The sequence below is a fragment of the Quercus lobata genome, chromosome 3 (genome assembly GCF_001633185.2).
Source record: "Quercus lobata isolate SW786 chromosome 3, ValleyOak3.0 Primary Assembly, whole genome shotgun sequence".
Taxonomy (NCBI): domain Eukaryota; kingdom Viridiplantae; phylum Streptophyta; class Magnoliopsida; order Fagales; family Fagaceae; genus Quercus; species Quercus lobata.
The window spans coordinates 74,503,818-74,523,459 of NC_044906.1; the positions used below are offsets into that span (position 1 = coordinate 74,503,818).

The following is a 19,642-nucleotide window of genomic DNA, read 5'->3' on the forward strand; positions in this document are numbered from 1 at the left end:
CTCTCATCACTCTATTTGCTTATACAAATGTTATTTATTTTTTTGGTATTGTAATTAAAAAAGTAAGGTCAAGTTTTTTTTACTCAATGGATGGTCTCTATTTTGAAACATACACATCCAATTACAACCCAATTTTCATTTTATGATTATGAATATCCATAATTTGTATAAGTAACTTCTGAACATGCTTTTAAAATATTTGTAGCAAAGAGGTACTTGCATAATTGAGGTCTTAGTGTAAAAAAAATATCGCAAAAATCATTTAGCCTGATCAAAGGATTAAATTTTTTTTATAATTGATGTAGTGATCATTAGCCCATTAATTGTTTCAACTTTGTCATGGTTTTACATTTCTCTAACAAAGTAAGGATAGAGTTGTATGGACTCTTTAGGGGATCAAGTAAGGAGATATTACATGACAAGAATGGAAATTTGGAAGGTATTTGGGGTATATTACATAACAAGACTGGATTTAACCAATAAGTATAAAACAACTTTATACTTTGCTAATCCTAAAGAAAGCTTCAATGGACATTGAACAACTTTTTCTTTTTCTTTTTCTTTTTTTTCTTTTTTTGGTGTGGAGAAAAGAACCATGAACAACTTTATTCTTTGGTTGGGATTAGAATTATGTAAACCCCATTTAAAAAAGAGCAAGATTGGATAAGCGATTTTCTAGGAAACATTATTGATTCTATCTCAAACAAAATACTGATATACAAAACACACTCAAAATTAGCACTCACTACTATCTTTATGTCAATATTTCTCTAAAGATTGACATTGCTATTGTATAGGACTTTAGGCAATAAATAATCTATGCAATTCATCAAATTGATGCTATACTTAGGATGTAAATAAACGTGGAGAAATTGGTCGGAAATTTAGGATTGTAAACTAGCCGAGCCTAATTCAAACTCAACTCAACAACAAATATAAAATGTTTAAACTTGGCTTAAGCTTGAACTAAGCTTACAAACTATGTTTGAGTTTGAGCTTGTAAAAAAGTCAAAAAACTTAAGCTCAGCTTAACTAGGCTTGATTCATTAATCAAGCCATGCGTGCTCAAGTTCAAACTCAAGCACAATCCAATACAAGTATATTATAAAGCCTATTTAATAATTGAAAGACTTGGTAAGATATGAGTTTGTTTTTCAAGCTTATTACTAAGCCCATAAACCAACCTAAACCTAAGCCAGTTTGTTTTAGGCTTATAAAAGGTCCATTGGGTTAGTCATTTTGGAAACTTAAAAGTTAAAAGAACATTTTTAAAACTCAAAATTCTATTTTACAATTACAACTCATCATAATTTTTTTACAATCGTTTATTTTAAATTCAAAATCCCATTTTCTAACCGTTTATACAAATGCACCAATAGAGTTGCAATGCTCCCACATTAAAATTGAGTAACATCATCTTTTATAATAATCGGTAATAAGTATTCTAACTCTTGTTGTTAGAATTTCTATTAATGAAAAAATTCAAAAGAATCACACACTCACTCTCACTCTCTCATTTGTGAGCGAGTCAGGACTCGGTTGGCTTAAATGGCGAGTACATGGAAGACTCGGCTCGACCCGACTCGGGTTGACTCGCAGCGATGTCCACGGAGGTTAACTTGAGTAGTGGAACTCACCACCTTCCCTTGGTTAAACGCCGTCGTTCCCGGAATGTAAATTTATCTTTCACTCTCTTCAATCTTTATTCACTTAACATTTTGCAATTACTTGTGAATTTTGGTTAAACTTATTGGGTTTTGTAAGTTATGTGTTGGGTTGGGTAGGAAGAATGCATTTCGGCTTCACAAATCAAAATTTTCAACCCTGCTCATCACAATTTTTACCATATATGCCATTAATTTTACAGGGTTGGATTCTAATGATGGTTGTAATTGCATAAGTTTGGTCTTGATATTTCATTGAAATTCATGAAATTTTCATGTAAATCTCGCCAATAGAAATAAAAAAAGAAGTAAATAATTGGTTACACTTATTTAGGCTTGTTATTTATGTTTGGTTACCTGCAAAATGTGAAATGTAAAGCCTTTGTATATTGCAGTACAATTAGAAAAATAGATGATATTAAGAAATTTTGAATGAGGTTCATTAGTTGTTCAATACATAGACTGTCAAGCATGAAGTTGAATGACCTGTGTACTATTCTGCTGTTTGCTGCGTCGAGCATGGGATATAGCTGTTTTAGTTACCTCATAAACATTTGCTTTGGAGTTAGCTGTTTTAGCTGTGTTTTGGAAACTTTGGGGGAGAACAATTATAGATATTGCTGATTCTGGGGGAGAGTATTACACATTCCTGGTTTTTTACAACTTTTTTCAGAGTAAGCTGTTGACAAGTTTATTAATATGAAATATGTTCTTGAAATATGTGCTGGGTGTCTTGGTGACAAAAATGGACCAAAGCACTGGGTGAACTGCTGAAGGTAAGTTTGGAGATTAGATGTGAGCACGGATGGACTTACTAGTTAGGATTTTTTAAGGGATACAAAATCTTGTTAACTAAGTTTGACCTGGTAGGACAACATATATACATAAAATATACAGTGGATTCATTAAATATAAAATAATGTTTTATCCTTCAAAATTCCAAGCGTTTTTCTATTTCTTAGATCTTAATATGAGTGGATATCAGCTTCGAGATAGTTTTCCATTTCTAATTTAGATGCTTGATCTTTGTAATTATCAGTGTATCTCTTGCATACTCCCCTTGTACATGGGTTGCACCTCTGCTCTTTAATGAATTATTTACTCATAAAGAAAAGGGTTTTGAAAGGGAAAGTCACAGGATGCCTGAACTTCTATATGCATCCTCCCATAATAAAGGAAAGGAAATTCCGTGGACATTCACTTCTTATTGTGTCTTTTACATTTAACGATATGTTTTCATCCTATTGTAAACTATCCATATGTTCTCTTGCTAGTTGAATGAACCATATATTTATAGAATATATCAAAGAAAAATAATTCTGTTTCTAAGTACTTGACATTTGTACAATTACAGGGAAAGGAACAGTGGCATATGGGATGAGGTGTCTGTATCAATAATTGAGGTGAGCTATATTGCAGAACTTCCTTCCATGACAATAGATATGTGATAAACTATCATGTTAATGATATTTGGAATTCCTAGAATGAAAGCACTAGTGTAAACATTAGTAGTATCCTCATAAGCTGTAGATATGCATGGTTATGAAACATGTAGTGTAGATTTCTTCTGCCATTCCTTATTAACTTTTATTTTTTTCTGAATTAGAATTTCAATATTTAATGGTGCTTTTGTTCCGTCAGGAGAATTGTTCTTTCCTTATTGTAATCATATAATTCAGATAGGATGCTTTATTATTTGATGCAGCCAATGAGAATAATTGATCCCCACATGTTTTCATCATTTTTTTACAATTGCAAGACGGTACATATGCATGCTACAACACAGTTAGAAATTAGAAGTGCCTGGGTTGCTGAGTGTTCTTTGAATATCCAAGTAACAACGGGAGTTGCGGGAAACATTTGTTTAGTAGATCATCTTCAGAGTCAACACTTGTCAATCCCTGCTGGATTGCAATATACACCCATTGGATTGCCCCTCATGGAATATCAAAAAACAAGATTAGACAGGCTTGGAATTAACGTTTAGGAACTAGGCTATGTGAGCTATCTACATCCTTCTTCTCAATTGAGGTGAAGAAGACTTGTCGACTTATATCTTATGCAACCTGCAATACTTATCATGGAAGTCTGTTTATTAAACAAAAGATTAGGTCCAACCACACAGAATCATTCTCCCTTTAAACACTATGACACAGACAATTAAAAACCCCAAACTTCTTCAAGTACACGCAGTTGAGCCAAGAAGTTGCTGCTGGAGATGTCGTGCCGTGAAGCATCCAGTGATGCCACCAGTGACTGTAAAAGACGTCGGCGTCAAAACTCAAAATGCCTCTACATCAACCTTGAAGTTGAAGATATTTCATAAGAACCTAAAGACATTTTGTGAAGGAAACTACTAGATGTTTATTGCTGTAACCATAGCTAAACACCTTTTCTTTGGATTTCATCAATTTTATACCCATTAAAGGTGTCAACAAAGTGGAAAATATGAACTCAAATTAATAGAACATCTATATTAGCTGGAGTTTTGAACACCCATAGTGTTGATAGTAGTGGGGGCTGGAGTCACCACGTCTTCTTTGGCTTCTCTCCGTCACTGGCAGAATCTCCAGCGACTTCTTCATTTTAAATGGTTCTGGGTTTTGCATGGTTGGGTTTTAATTTTCGTATTAATCAGTATTTGTTTTAGTTCTTGATAATGTTGAGGTAGTGATCAAGTGTGGTAGTACTTAACCTTTTATTTGCAAAAGTCTGATGTGGCACACTGTCGTTGGACTCGGAAGGTGTAAAACTAACCTTTTACACCACATTCTTATTGAATTCAGTCTCTTATTAATAACCCTGGCTCTTTTGGTGTTAATACATTCCTCCTCATACTTAACACTTGGGACACCCTCTCTTTTTTACTCTAGTTCCCGTTTTTCTTTTGTCAACTAAAGGATTGCTTTTGTTTGTCTATTTGAGGTATAGAATTTACTGTAGTGATAGTGGTTCACCTTGTTATATATATATATATATATATATTTGTGTGTGTGTGTGTGTGTGTGCGTGTGTGTGTGTGTGTGCAGAATGTATGAGTATCAAAGACAGAGACACAGACTAACATGGAAAACTGCAGAGGCCAACAATGGTTAAGCCGCACGATTCTTACTAGAGCACGTCCTAAAGCTTAACCATTGTTGGCCTCTGCTGTTTTCCATGTTAGTCTATGTGTTTGTCTTTGATACTCATACCTTCTGCTTATGATTTGGTAAAATGGAATTTGATTTTTCATCTTTTTTATTTTTCTTGTCAATATCTTACAAAATCATAGCATGATTTTGTAAATTTAGGCAATGAACTTCCTTCTCGATTCATTTCATTGATATTGTACATTACCATTAAAGAGATGTGAAAGCATGAAAGAAACCCACCTCCTCCAAGTTAAAAAAATTGCATACTGTGGCTGAATAATGGAAGGGATATAGCCTTCATTACTAATCCGTGCCTTGAATTATTGTAATTTTTTTCGTCTCTAAGCATTTGGACCATCCGATTATTATGGATTCAAATATGTTTAGTTTAAGGCTCTCAATACTTCTGTTATACGTTATAATGATATGCATTTGTAGCTTTTCTTCTACAAGACTGACTTACGGTGGCCGAACGGTATGGAAAAACAATCATTGTACAGTGTTCATATTACTGTTGATGTAAAGGGATATGGAGAGTCTGATGCTTGGAGCCATATATTTGGCTTCTGAAAAATTGAGAGCCATATTGATAACGCCACAGGGGGAAGGTATTGCTTTATATGCCTTCTAGGACATTTTACATAGGTTTTTATTTTGATATTAGGATATGTAGTCTATAAATTTTTGCTTTTACAAGTTGTTCAAGGTCAACGGACAGCCTATTTTTATGCGTGGTGGTGATTGGATATTGTGAGATGGATTACTATGTCTTTCAAAGTAATGTTATGAAACAAACATTAAATTTCTTGCTGATATGAATTTTAATATGATCTGCCGTTGGGGTGGTGGATTGTTTGAGGCCAGAATTTTATGATTATTGTGATATTTATGGACTTCTGGTGATCTGTGTGTGTGTGTGTGTGTTATGTGTGCGATCCATTATGGAGGATGTATGCAAAATAGAAATAGAAGAAAAAAAAAAAAAAAACACACACACACACACACACACACATGGGGAACGTAGAGAGTTACATAGTTTAGCTTTAGACATACGTCCACTAGTGGCATTGAGAAGAAGATTTCACTAGAAAAGGTGACTACAATAGTGGTACAAAACATTCACAAAACCCAATCCCAAATACACCCAAAGAGCTCATTTCAACAAAAAAACACAGATTATGGCTACAAAGTCGGTTTGGTGACTTCTTGTGGAGACTAGCCAACTCGAACACAACAAGAAGAGGGATAACAAACCAAATCAAAGTCAGCAACTGTTCTTAGTGCATCTGTGAGGGTTGAGGGTTGAGTTCCACATTGAGAGAAAAAGTAAAGAAATAAAGAACTCCTTACTAGTTAGCTCAATGGTCTTTGCTTAAATAATTAAAAACTGTCTTAATCAAATTTTCTATATATTTTCCTCAAAGCTACATCTTGAATTTAGTGAATGCATTCATTCAGTATTCTATTTTTTATTGCCATAATCAGTGCTTTAACAAAGGAGTAGGGGACATTGACTCTAAATAGAGCTGAATGGAAATATTGGATCAATGTAGCCAACTAAGTTACTTTGGATAATGGCTTTGTTAAGTTCTGTTGTATTTTATAATTTCCATTAACCTATCTGAGCATCTTTTCTCTCAAAAAAGTTATTTGACATTGTCTATTGTTTGGTATATTGCAATCGGATCCTTGGGTACTTTTTATTTTAGGAAACTTGGTTATTTAGTAATTGAAGCTTTAAAATGTTCCTACTGGAGTGAATTATGCAGTGCCTTACTTTGAACGATTTTTCCTCTTGAGACCCAAGCCTGTCTACAGGGTTAACTAAAGCTCGATGGTAACCAAACCTAAGGATTACAATGTCCTGCTTTGGAATTGATATTCTAAGCTGTTGCACTATTAAATTACTCTAGTATAACTTGATCCATGTGGGTGATTTGATTTTTGTAGGTGTGGCAAGATTTTTGGATTACTAAAAATGTTGACGGGTGAGGTGAACTGATATCAAATCCAAATGGCCCCCTGGATCATAATCCAAATCAGTAATAGTAATTTCAAAAGTTAAATTTTGAGTAAATTCTAGCTCAAAAGTTATCATTTTTTTTTTGAGAAGGTCAAAAGTTATCATTTAAATGTAACACGAGATAAAATTTCATTTGTGTATAACCTAGAAAAAGATGCATAAATAAATCATATAAATGAATGAGAAAATTAAGTGTTAGTATGGGCATGTTTGGAAACACTAAAGGAAAGGAATAAAAGAAAAAGAAAAAAAGGAATAGGAAATGTTACTGTGAGTACACAACTCGCCATTAAGCAGTTTTTGTCCGCTTTGGGGAGCCAGTCCCTCACGGTTTTGTCACGAAGGGGTGGGAGCGAAGGATTTTTGCCGTGAAGTGATTTACACCTAGGCTCACCCAAGTCCCACATCGCCTAAGTAACCCTCCCACTCATGGCTTATAAGCTTCTGGAGCAACCATGAGTGTACCACTACTACGCATGTGATCACATGCGGAGTAGTGGTACACTCATGGTTGCTCCAGAAGCTTATAAGCCATGAGTGGGAGGGTTACTTAGGCGATGTGGGACTTGGGTGAGCCTAGGTGTAAATCACTTCACGGCAAAAATCCCCTTTAATGTGAGTACACAACTCGCCATTAAGCAGTTTTTGTCCGCTTTGGGGAGCCAGTCCCTCACGGTTTTGTCACGAAGGGATGGGAGCGAAGGATTTTTGCCGTGAAGTGATTTACACCTAGGCTCACCCAAGTCCCACATCGCCTAAGTAACCCTCCCACTCATGGCTTATAAGCTTCTGGAGCAACCATGAGTGTACCACTACTCCGCATGTGATCACATGCGTAGTAGTGGTACACTCATGGTTGCTCCAGAAGCTTATAAGCCATGAGTGGGAGGGTTACTTAGGCGATGTGGGACTTGGGTGAGCCTAGGTGTAAATCACTTCACGGCAAAAATCCTTCGCTCCCATCCCTTCGTGACAAAACCGTGAGGGACTGGCTCCCCAAAGCGGACAAAAACTGCTTAATGGCGAGTTGTGTACTCACAGTTACTATGAAGTATTTAAGTCTAAGTTGGCAAGCAAGCATATGCCTTGCCTACTTCCCTACTTGTTTCCTTTATTCTTTCTTTCTTTCTTTTGTTTTCTTTGTTTTGGAGCAAGCATTTATTCTTTGACACAATGGCATGAAAATCCTTTAAGTTGAACAAGGTATATCTTCTTTGACACATTGACATGATAATCCTATATATAGTAGATGTTATATAGGGATTTCATATGAAGTTAGACTTTAAAAAAAATTGAAAGTGAGCATAATTTGGAAGCTTCCTTAAGTGTGTTTTGAAGCCAAAATTGGATTCTTATTGCTGTAAGTATTGATAGTTGCCTTTGTAAATTTGTTCATATGCATGCATGTTTTTGTATTGGTATTTATAAACAATATGTTACTTTGCTTAAAATTTGTCACATAGATGTTAAATGTAGTAAGATTTCATTGCGCTTGATACTATATTTTTGTTAGATATATTACTGCTAGATGATTTGGTTTATGTTACATTTAATGCAATTTGGATAAATGGTATATCAGTCAATTATTTTTCACAAATCACTCTTTTCTTTAATCAAGTTTTTATTTAATATCTATTATAGGATAATCACACAAAATTTCAAAATTATTAGTTGCCATTCATTGTTAAATTTATAAAGTTTGTTATTTGTTGTATTTAAGTATAAAAAATATATATAATCTCTCTTCATAGATTAGTGAGTTTTTAATGTCTAATCACCTTGATTTTCGGAAAGAGTAATAGATCACTTTAATATTTAATTAGCATGATAGTTGGAGGAAAAAAATTTAGTCCAATAATAGGATTACAAACTATTATTATGAAAGAATGGTATTGAGAAATATAACTTCTACAGAAGTTAACTATCCCAAAAAAGAAAAATAAATAAAACTTCAGTAAAAGTTGCCCAAAAGTCAAACTTGAACATATCCGTATTAAATGTTCATTTTATCCCATATTAATAGTAAGATAGTTTACATTCATTCTCAAACGTTACCAAATTTCCACTAGTGGCATTGAGAAGAAGATTTCACTAAAAAAGGTGACTACAATAGTGGCACAAAACATTCACAAAACCCAATCCCAAATACACCCAAAGAGCTCTTTTCAACAAAAAACATAGATTACGGCTACAAAGTCGGTTTGGTGACTTCTTGTGGAGACTAGCCAACTCGTACACAACAAGAAGAGGGATAACAAACCAAATCAAAGTCAGCAACTGTTCTTAGTGCATCTGTGAGGGTTGAGGGTTGAGTTCCACATTGAGAGAAAAAGTAAAGAAATAAAGAACTCCTTACTAGTAAGCTCAGTGGTCTTTGCTTACATAATTAAAAACTGGCTTAATCAAATTTTCTATATATTTTCCTCAAAGCTACATCTTGAATTTAGTGAATGCATTCATTCAGTATTCTATTTTTTATTGCCATCATCAATGATTTAACAGGGGAGTAGGGGACATTGACTCTAAATAGAGCTGAATGGAAATATTGGATCAATGTAGCCAACTAAGTTACTTTGGATAATGGCTTTGTTAAGTTCTGTTGTATTTTCTAATTTCCATTAACCTATCTCAGCATCTTTTCTCTCAAAAAAGTTATTTGACATTATCTGCTGTTTGGTATATTGCAATCGGATCCTTGGGTACTTTTTATTTTAGGAAACTTGGTTATTTAGTAATTGAAGCTTTAAAATGTTCCTACTGGAGTGAATTCTGCAATGCCTTACTTTGAACGATTTATCCTCCTGAGACCCTAGCATGTCTACAGGGTTAACTAAGGCTCGATGCTAACCAAACCTAAGGATTACAATGTCCTGCTTTGGATTTGATATTCTAAGCTGTTGCACTATAAAATTACTCTAGTATAACTTGATCCATGTGGGTGATTTGATTTTTGGATTACTAAAAATGTTGACGGGTGAGGTGAACTGGTATCAAATCCAAATGGTCCCCTGGATCATAATCCAAATCAGTAATAGTAATTTCAAAAGTTAAATTTGAGTAAATTCTAGCTCAAAAGTTATCGTTTTCTTTTTTTTTTTCTTTTTTTGAGAATGTCAAAAGTTATCATTTAAATGTAACACGAGATAAAATTTCATTTGTGTATAACCTAGAAAAAGATGCATAAATAAATCATATAAATGAATGAGAAAATTAAATGTTAGTATGGACATGTTTGGAAACAAAAAAGGAAAGGAAAAATAGAAAAAGAAAAAAAGAAATAGGAAATGTTACTATGAAATATTTAAGTCTAAGTTGGCAAGCAAGCATATGCCTTGCCTACTTGCTTCCTCTATTCTTTCTTTCTTTCTTTTGTTTTCTTTATTTTGGAGCAAGTATTTATTCTTTGACATAATGGCATGAAAATCCTTTGAGTTGAACTAGGTATATCTTCTTTGACACATTGACATGATAATCCTATATATAGTAGATGTTATATAGGGATTTCATATGAAGTTAGACTTTAAAAAAAATTGAAAGTGAGCATAATTTGGAAGCTTCCTTAAGTGTGTTTTGAAGCCAAAATTGGATTCTTATTGTTGTAAGTATTGATAGTTGCCTTTGTAAATTTGTTCATATGCATGTGTGTTTTTGTATTGGTATTTATAAACAATAGGTTACTTTGCTTAAAATTTGTCACATAGATGTTAAATGTAGTAAGATTTTATTGCACTTGATACTATATTTTTGTGAGATGTATTACTACTAGATGGTTTGCTTTATGTTACATTTAATGTAATTTGGATAAATGGTATATCACTCAATTATTTTTCACAAATCACTCTTTTCTTTAATCATGTTTTTATTTAATATCTATTATAGGATAATCACACAAAATTTCAAAATAATTAGTTGCCATTTATTGTTAAATTTATAAAGTTTGTTATTTGTTGTATTTAAGTATAAAAAAAAATATATATATATATATATATATATAATCTCTCTTCATAGATTATTGAGTTTTTAATGTCTAATCACCTTGATTTTCGGAAAGAGTAATAGATCACTTTAATATTTAATTAGCATGATAGTTGGAGGAAAAAAATTTAGTCCAATAATAGGATTACAAACTATTATTATGAAAGAATAGTATTGAGAAATATAACTTCTATAAAAGTTAATTATCCAAAAAAAGAAAAATAAATAAAACTTCAGTAAAAGTTGCCCAAAAGTCAAACTTGAACATATCCGTATTAAATGTTCATTTTATCTCATATTAATAGTAAGATAGTTTACATTCATTCTCAAACGTTACCAAATTTTTGTTTTTTTTCTTCTTATTTATCACATGTGGGGAAGAGAGAATTTCAACCTAAATAAAAAAATTAAAATTAAAAAAAAAATTATGGGACCGATAGACTCAATATTAAAAAAGAAAATGTTTTTATTAATAAAAAAAATTGCCTTAATGCATTTCACATTGTAAAAATGGATTAAAATTGAACTAAGCTTGCTTGAGTTTATGTGAAACTCTAAAAGACTTTGCTCATTCATTTTTGAATTTCCAGACTACAATTACTCCTGAACTTTCTTATAATGGTGTTGTTGGATTAGTTTTGTTGTTTTGACTTTTGAGTTGTATTGGCTAAATTGGGGTAAGGAAAAACTTGCATAAAGAATTAATCATATCAATATGAAGGCATATTTAGTTGCACTCTTTACTTATGTATTGAATAAAGGTAAACTTAGATTTGTGTTAAATGATAACGTTTGGCATAAACAAAAGAAAAAAAAAGTAAAAAAAAATTATAATTTTCTATTAACAAGAATGGAGAATCAATTAAAACCATAGTTTGAATTTTTGTTGTGCAAGCATTCTTATTATTTATTCCTAATTTTGTAGATGCATTATGTTTTTTTTTTTTTTTTAAATCACTTTTATTTTTAATGAAATCAAGTAAAATAATTCCTATATATACAATAATTTTATGCTTTCCCCCAAAATAAAATCATTGTTATTTTTAATGAAAATCAATTAAAAGAATTCCAATCTATACAATGATTATTACTTTTTATGCCTTTCACTGTTCACATTAAAAAATTAAAAATAACCACCCAACAAAAATACCTACAGGCCACACCCAAGCCCAAGCCCTTTAAACGTTCACGATCAAATAATATTATCATTCAACTCCAACCTCAATCTCTGCCCCTACCAAAACCACGCTTCCAAATCACTCTTTTACTTTTACAATCAAATTCACCGATAAAACATAATTGCTATTCAACTCAAAACCACCAATTCTCTCACGCTCTCTCTTTCTCCGTTACTTATGCATTTTGTATTTGGATTCACCCAGCCCTTTGTACGTATTCTGTTTATGCCCTTTTTCTTTTTTCTCTAAACAAATTAGATGATGTCTGTGACTCTCACTGTGAATGTGCATGTGTTAGAAGAAGATGGAGCAGCAGCAGCAGCATCTTCAACATTTTTCCCATCCGGAGCATCCCTTGGTCTTCAATCAAGATGACAGAAGCGGTGATACTTGTCGGGGGTGCCGAGAAAGAGTTTATGGTCCTAGCTACAGTTGTAAAGAATGCAGAAGGTGGTGGCTTCGGGAGGCCGTGCATCATAAATCATGTGCGGAACTACCCCTTGGGTTGCACCATCCCTTGCACCCAATCCATCCTCTTATTCTCTTTTCTCCAGAGACCTGGGCATATTTCGGCGACGACAAACAACTTTACAAATGCGAACTCTGCAAAGATTATAAAGGTGTATACACTTATCGGTGTTCCCGTTGTGACTTCAACCTTCTCATCACATGCGCTTCTTTAGCGCCTACCATGGATGCTGAATTCCACCACCACCCATTGACCCCCTTTTGGAAGTGGATCACCTTCACTTGTGACATTTGCGGCAAAGAAGACAAAGGTACACCCTATCTGTGTCATCTATGTGATTTCTGGATTCATGGAAGATGTTCTATTTACCCACAAAGAGTCAAAATTTGGCGTCACAAGCACCTCCTCCACCTCACCCATTCTTCTATTGAGTTCCATCAATCCAACTCCCGGTTTTGTCAAATCTGTGTTGAAAAATTGGACACACACTTTGGGCTTTATTATTGCTCCAGATGCGATTATGTTGCCCACCTCGATTGTGCTATGACGTTGAGAATCATTGAGGATGAAGTTCCAGAGCTTAATGAATCGATTGACTCAGCAGCTTACCAAGTCAAAAAATCCGAGGTGGGGGTGGACGGAACTCAAATAGACACAGAAATCAAACACTTAAGTCATGAGCATGACTTAAAGCTTACTGATGAGGTTCTAAATGACCAAAAATGCAATGGGTGCGCACGAGCCCTTCTTGGTCCATTTTACAGTTGTTCCCAGTGTGCCTTCTTTCTTCATAAATCTTGTGCAAATTTACCCAAAACAATACAAAATCAATTACTTCCATTCCAATTCACCCTTATCCCAACGAAACCAGGAAAGATTTTTCAGTGTGGTGCTTGTAAACGGGGTTGCAATGGCTTCTCCTATCATTGGAAAGAGCTTATTTCCGATGTTCAATGTAATTTGACTTTGGCATCAGACATCCTTACCCACAAAGGACATGAGCACCAACTTAACCTCTCCACTACAGAATATCAACAAACTTGCACTAGTTGTAATTCTAAAACGGATTTCATATTTCGTTGCACCATTTGTGAATTTGCTCTAGACATCAAATGCGCTACACTACCATATACCACAAGGTACAAACAACACGAGCATCCCTTCACTCTCTGTTATACTGTTGAAGATGATTCTAATGAATATTACTGTGACATCTGTAAAGAAGAGCGTGACCCAAAGCATTGGTTCTATTACTGTGAAAATTGCACTTATCCTGCTCATCCCAATTGTATTCTTGGGAAATACACAAATATTTGGTTTGGAGATACTTACACATTTGGCTTTCATCCACACCCACTTACTTTCATTGAGGAAACTGAGGACAGCCCTGAATGTCACGATTGTGGTGATCCTTGCAAAGAGTTTATCTTACAATGTGTCCAGTGTGATTTCTACATCCACGATAAATGTGTGCGGGGCCAGGAAAAGTGGTTTTAATTTTTGTATTTATATTTTTCTTTTGGGTTAAACTGTTTTTTTTTTTTTTTATATTGTTGAATCTAATGTGTTATTACAGCTCTAAAAAAGTGGGTCTTGCCCACCTTTTATAACATTAAGTTGAGACTGTTAGTGAGTATATCTGTTTGCATTAAAACAAGTCATCTTTGTATCTTATTCTTGATATTACTTACCACAATAACTTTATTAAGAAAATAAAACTTAGATCTTAGAGTCTTTTTAAAAACTGAGTTTAAATTTACGACAATATCTCACCAAATCTAGAATTTGACTGATTGATCATATGTTTTTGCAAACACCTGTAGTCTGCAGCTCTAGTAGTAAGAAAAATGCAGCATTTAAGCTATATAAAGTCATTTAATCCTGCATTTTAAACCTCCCTATTATATTTGATCCTCCATATATTAATTTTTTATATTACACATGATTCTTTGAGTAGTGCCTCTTTGTCTGCTCTTATATTGTATCTCTTTAAAAGATCTTATATATATCCTAAAGCTTCTCTTACAATGTATCTTTTTCATGTTTTATTGATAAAGGTCATAATTTGACTAAGTACTATTCCAAGTGATTGTTTGATTTGAAGCTGTTTGTTGTTGCACCATAGAAGAGATTAGTTGGTTTTAGTAGCTATACTAGTAAATTGAACCCTTTCATTGTGTGGACAATATGTTAGGGTCTAGAACTATTTATTGGCGGCATTGGCATTTCTCCTTAAGATAATATGTATTTTTAATTTGATTCCATGTTATGGGAGTTTTTTGGCACGCACTTAGTATGTTGTGTTTGGTAATCCTCATCATGTATGGCCTGATATGGTACTAATAAAGGGGTCTTCTTAATTGGATGTCCTTTTAGAATGCTTGTGATGGCACAGCTCTATATAGTATATTGTAAATGGCACTGCTCTTTCTTAATTCTATGCCTCAGTCATTCCCTCGTGGCTCTAATATAATCTGAACCTAAATTTTTGACTAAAAATTACTTTCAAGTCCTGACCAACTCTAGTAGCCCTGGGCATATGCATTGAATGTTCATTGGACATTTGGATTACCAATTTCTGTCATTAAGTTCCTAGACCCATGGATTCTGCTGCACTAACATCCGTCTTGGCATGCCTTTGCTTGCCAACAGCTGTATACATAAATGTGCATTGTTATCATATGGATATCTGCTTTCAAATAGCATGCTAAATCACCTGAATTATAGAAATAGTATTTATTTTTGTGATTTATTATATTGGTTGTCAAAATTATGCTTCATTTTTGTATAACCATAATTATTAGTTCTACCTAAATTAAAAATTCTTTGAAGGAATATGAAATTTATTAGAAGTAATTGTATGTAAAAAGGTAAAGCTGGACTTTTCTTCTAAAAGGTGTTTACTATTTTCCTTAATCCCAATATACCAAAAATGGAAACTTTGTTGCATTCTAAGTATGAAGAAATCTTCTTGATTGAAGGGTAAACTTGTGATGACCCAAATAGCCAATGAGGGCAACCATGCAATCTTAAAGAAGATAAGTTTCGAGAAAAGCAAGCTGTGAAACCACCAAAAACAGAAACTTTGGTTTTCCTTTGAATTGATCAATTCATTGACTTGCTTTAATTTTTTTCCCCAATGTGATTCATTTTAGAAAGAAGTATGCATCTTTTGAGTTTGATAGTGGACCCGCTGGAACATTGGAGATATAATGCTACCATCTAGGTAGAAATAGCTCCTTCACTCATCTGTTGAGCTGAGTAGCATTGTAAGAGTTTATAATCAAAGTAAAAACATGTACTATATTAGTCATTTGAATTGCATATAGTTTTTATGATAAGAATGTGAAAGCAACTATGTTCTTTAACCTAAGATGGGGGACAAAGTTATGATCAATTATGTAATGGTGAAATTTCTTCATTACCTTTAATAATGGTTTGTTATTTATCTTGCTTAGCATTTCTTTTATTGTTGCAAATGATGATAGCATGTATTTGTGTAATCTTCTAGTTCTCCCCTTCATAAGTGTTGAGCTCTGAAGATGCGAAAGCTGATTAAAGTTGAAATAATAGTACAGCTCAAGGATTCATTTTATTACTCTGTTATGTGTAACAATCAAGGTTGAATTTTGAGAGTTCTTCAATCAACAATTCTGGTTTTCAAGTTGGATGTTTGTGGATAAGGATAACAGATTCTGATAATAACCCATAGCTATTTGTTTTACCTATTGAGGATCCCATTCCAAGGAGACTGCAACATACACTTCTGCATAACATAAAATTTCAACTTACCATACTCAACTTTTTAAGCTAAATTCCCATATATTTTATATTTTTACTCCTCAATACCACTTCACAGCCTTTGGCTTAATACAACCTAAACATAGGGACCCCATAAAGATCCATACTCCAAGACTCTATGCTTTCTTAATCCAACTTAAGAATTCTTCAATCTTGAATTGCAGCATCAGCAGTTGGGCGGCAAAATTCATCGTACTATTCTCCTTGGGTCCACCTAGTGCTGAAGGCGATCCAATGTTAAGCCCTTTCTTGCTTGGTCTAAATAAGTACGCAACTCAATGAGAAATTTCTTTACCTATTCAATTTCTATTGGATCAAGATAACCTTTTTTTTTTTGGGCTAACAAAGAATATTTTTGAGCTTTCAGTTGCTTGATTGAAAATTTTTTTGGGTATAAACATATTATATTCACTGTTGATCTTAGAATGCAATTTCTTCTTCTATCAATTTAACATGCATCTCTATGGCTAAGAAAGAAAGATTTGAGGGCTAAAGAAGAATAAATAAGGACTGAAAGGTTTGATTGGTGTTACAAAGGTTTTAGTTCCGTAGTGAATGCATTTTCCCTTCTTACTTGTTTGTGCAAAAATAGAGTTAAACTAAACTTTGATTCTGTTGTTTCATTGAACTTGATTTGGAGGATAAGTTCTTTTTAAAATTTAAGAGTAGTGGAGATAGTGGGCAAAATGGAGATTTAATTGTTATGCCATTTTAGGTTTCCGGACATTATGTTGTATTATTGTTGAAAGCTCAATAGTATAACTACTAGAGCTTGTTTAGACCCCCAATTTTAAAGTACGTCTTAATTGCTTTTAATCTACTCAACTAAGTGTGGAATAAGAGTAAACCAAAACACAATTAACCGGGATTACTACCTAGTGCATGGAGATATATTATTAACAATTAAATGTAAAGCACAAGGAATAAGGGAAGAGAGATGCAACCTTATAATTCATCGGCCGAGGCAGAATTGCTTTATTCTCTTATAGTTAAAGCCATGTTTGAGAACATTTGGTATCAAAGGCCGAAGAAGCAACCTAAAACTTCAACCCAACATGTTGATTGGTCTAAACATTTGGACGGCTTCAAACTCATGTGGCCAATCACACCCAGATTATTGGAGAAAATGGAAGCTGATACTGCTTATATATGCATCCAATCATCTATGTCAATACTGAATTTTGGTGATGTCAATTTAACTCATCATTGATCTGACTTGCTGCTTGGAGGTGCCTTCTTGTAAAGTGCAGGTACATTGAAAAACAATCCTGGAAAATAATTAATCAACCCAACCCCCCACCCCCAAGGCATGGGAGGAGGGGGGGGGGGGTTGATTGGAAGTTTACATTTCATTTTTGTTATTGTTACAGAATCTACCATAATTTTCGAAAGGAAGTTCAGTAAATACTAAAAATTGTTATGATATCAATTGATTATGCTCTTATGCTCCATGAAACAGTTCTTTGCTTGCTAAACCTACCTTAATTACGAGCTTCTAGTTGTTCAGGTCCTAATCTGCTACAAGAAGGGTAGCACTAATTTGTTTCTGAGTGAAATTCTTGTGGTTCCACCACCAAATTCAGCACCATGGCATGCCATTTAGTGAATAAAAGCAGATGAGAAAGATCATATGGTTCTCCACAATCCCCACTTTCTTTCTTCAGATGTGTTTACAACATATGAGAGCCAAACAAACCTAGAAACTGTAATATGATGTCTAAAGCCATGATGCTGAGCCTTCTTGTAGATTAGTATCCAAGCAACTGAGACCATGCCAAACGGTCGTGTATTGTGCGTCTGCAAGTGCAAGTTTGCATGTGTGGTGGTTCAACATCTGCTCAGACGAATAATTAAAGACAAATATTTGTCCCAAGCCACATTTGATCCATCATTACTCAATGGAGAGATGGGAGAAAATGAATATAAACATCATTACTCAATACAGGATTATAGGCTGAGGGAAAAAATGAAGGGATGGGAGAGAGATATAGATAAAGAGGAACACTGATTGTGCTTTAATTTTGTGCATCTTGTAGCATTTCCTGCTTTATCATTGAAGAACAGACACTATTTACACCCCACCCCCCCCCCCCCCCCAAAAAAAAAAAGAGACATTGAACAACAGACACTTGATTGAGATTGTGTAATTTAAACAGGGGAAGAAGTCCCGTCAAATAGAGATTTTTTTTTCTTTGGACCATCTTTGATTGTATTACAATATATAAGAACCACTACTATAAATAAGATTTATAGTACTCCACCCTTGATCGTGAAATTTTCTGTAACTCATTCTTTTGCACAGTCGAGGCTGACTCTTTGCAGGGAATGGAGAGGACAGGGTTCATGTTCTTTATTTAGATTCTCTTTTTGCCTACATGTATGCTTATCTGGGTTTGTCTGTCTAATTCAGGTCTGTGTAGCTTATAGTTGGTGATGAGATGATGTCTTGGTTTGGTTTGGTTTGCTTGTATTCAAAGTTATGAGATTAATTCCTATTTATTTTATTTTTATTTTTCTTGCTATCCTAGACAAGTTTGGTACGGGCAGTTGTTCAGGAATGTGGTGCACATTTAATCATTATCAGGTATGGGATCATCACTTATTTGTATGTTCTTTGCTTTAGATTTTGAAGACTCTGATCTTTGTGTGATGCTGAAGCCTTTGTTCCCTTAAAGGTTTATAGTTTCATGTCCTCCAGAATTTTTATTTGTTTCATCATTTTATGATTGATTTTATTCGTGGGTGTGTTCTGCAGTCCACACTCTGTTCATAGAGCACATGCTGGAGAAAGTGAGAAAGTTTTGTGGGAAGCATTTTCAGAGGCATCATCCCATGCAATGTTGGGCAAGCCATCAGTTATCTTTATCGATGAAATAGAGGCACTCTGTCCTTGTCGTGATTTTTGGTATGTAGATGAGAACATTGATGTGTTTGTTACCTCACCATTTGATGTATGGACTTTTGAACTGCACTTTCTATTAATATGCATGGCAAAAAAATTAATAGTATAAGGAAATTGAGTACTTGAAGGTGTTATAACGAGAGGAGAGGAATATTCTTTTTTTTTTCCTCTGTAAGTTGGGGCTTATGATGTAAGTCGGTTGAGGTAGGTATATGCTTATTGAAAAATATGGTATTAGGTAGTGTTGCAAATCAAGACTTTGTTAGGTTGGCTTTGTTTGAGTTTCTGGCCCTTTGGAATTGGAATTCTTGTAGTCTCATTAGGCTCTAGTCAAGGGGGTGGTATTGTGAGTATCATATCCTTGGTAATTGAACTGTGGATGATGTTGATCGTGAGCAATGAGATAAAATTTCTAGTGCCTTGTTGATTAAATTTCTAGTGGCCAAAAACTCAAACTTTTCTGATATCTATCTGCTCTTCAACACCTTTCTTTTTA

The 19,642-nt window shown here is 34.0% G+C and overlaps 1 protein-coding gene and 1 long non-coding RNA gene across 3 annotated transcripts; both read left to right on the forward strand.

Moving 5' to 3' along the window:
* The first annotated feature begins 1,488 nt into the window (after positions 1–1,488).
* Positions 1,489–19,091, forward strand: LOC115979108. Its single transcript, XR_004088947.1, has 3 exons — positions 1,489–1,673; positions 18,792–18,828; positions 19,000–19,091. It is a non-coding gene; the product is annotated as an uncharacterized LOC115979108 (long non-coding RNA).
* On the forward strand, positions 4,719–14,309 carry LOC115979103. 2 transcript variants are annotated; one of them, XM_031101070.1, is made up of 2 exons: positions 4,719–5,406; positions 12,273–14,309. In XM_031101070.1, the coding sequence occupies exon 2, from the start codon at positions 12,279–12,281 to the stop codon at positions 13,938–13,940; it is 1,662 nt and encodes a 553-aa protein (XP_030956930.1). In that variant the 5' UTR covers positions 4,719–5,406; positions 12,273–12,278; the 3' UTR covers positions 13,941–14,309. The 2 variants fall into 2 exon arrangements, with proteins under 2 accessions (XP_030956930.1, XP_030956929.1); XM_031101069.1 differs by lacking the exon at positions 4,719–5,406 and adding an exon at positions 11,830–12,184 and having other exon boundaries at positions 12,276–14,309.
* Positions 19,092–19,642: the final 551 nt, after the last annotated feature.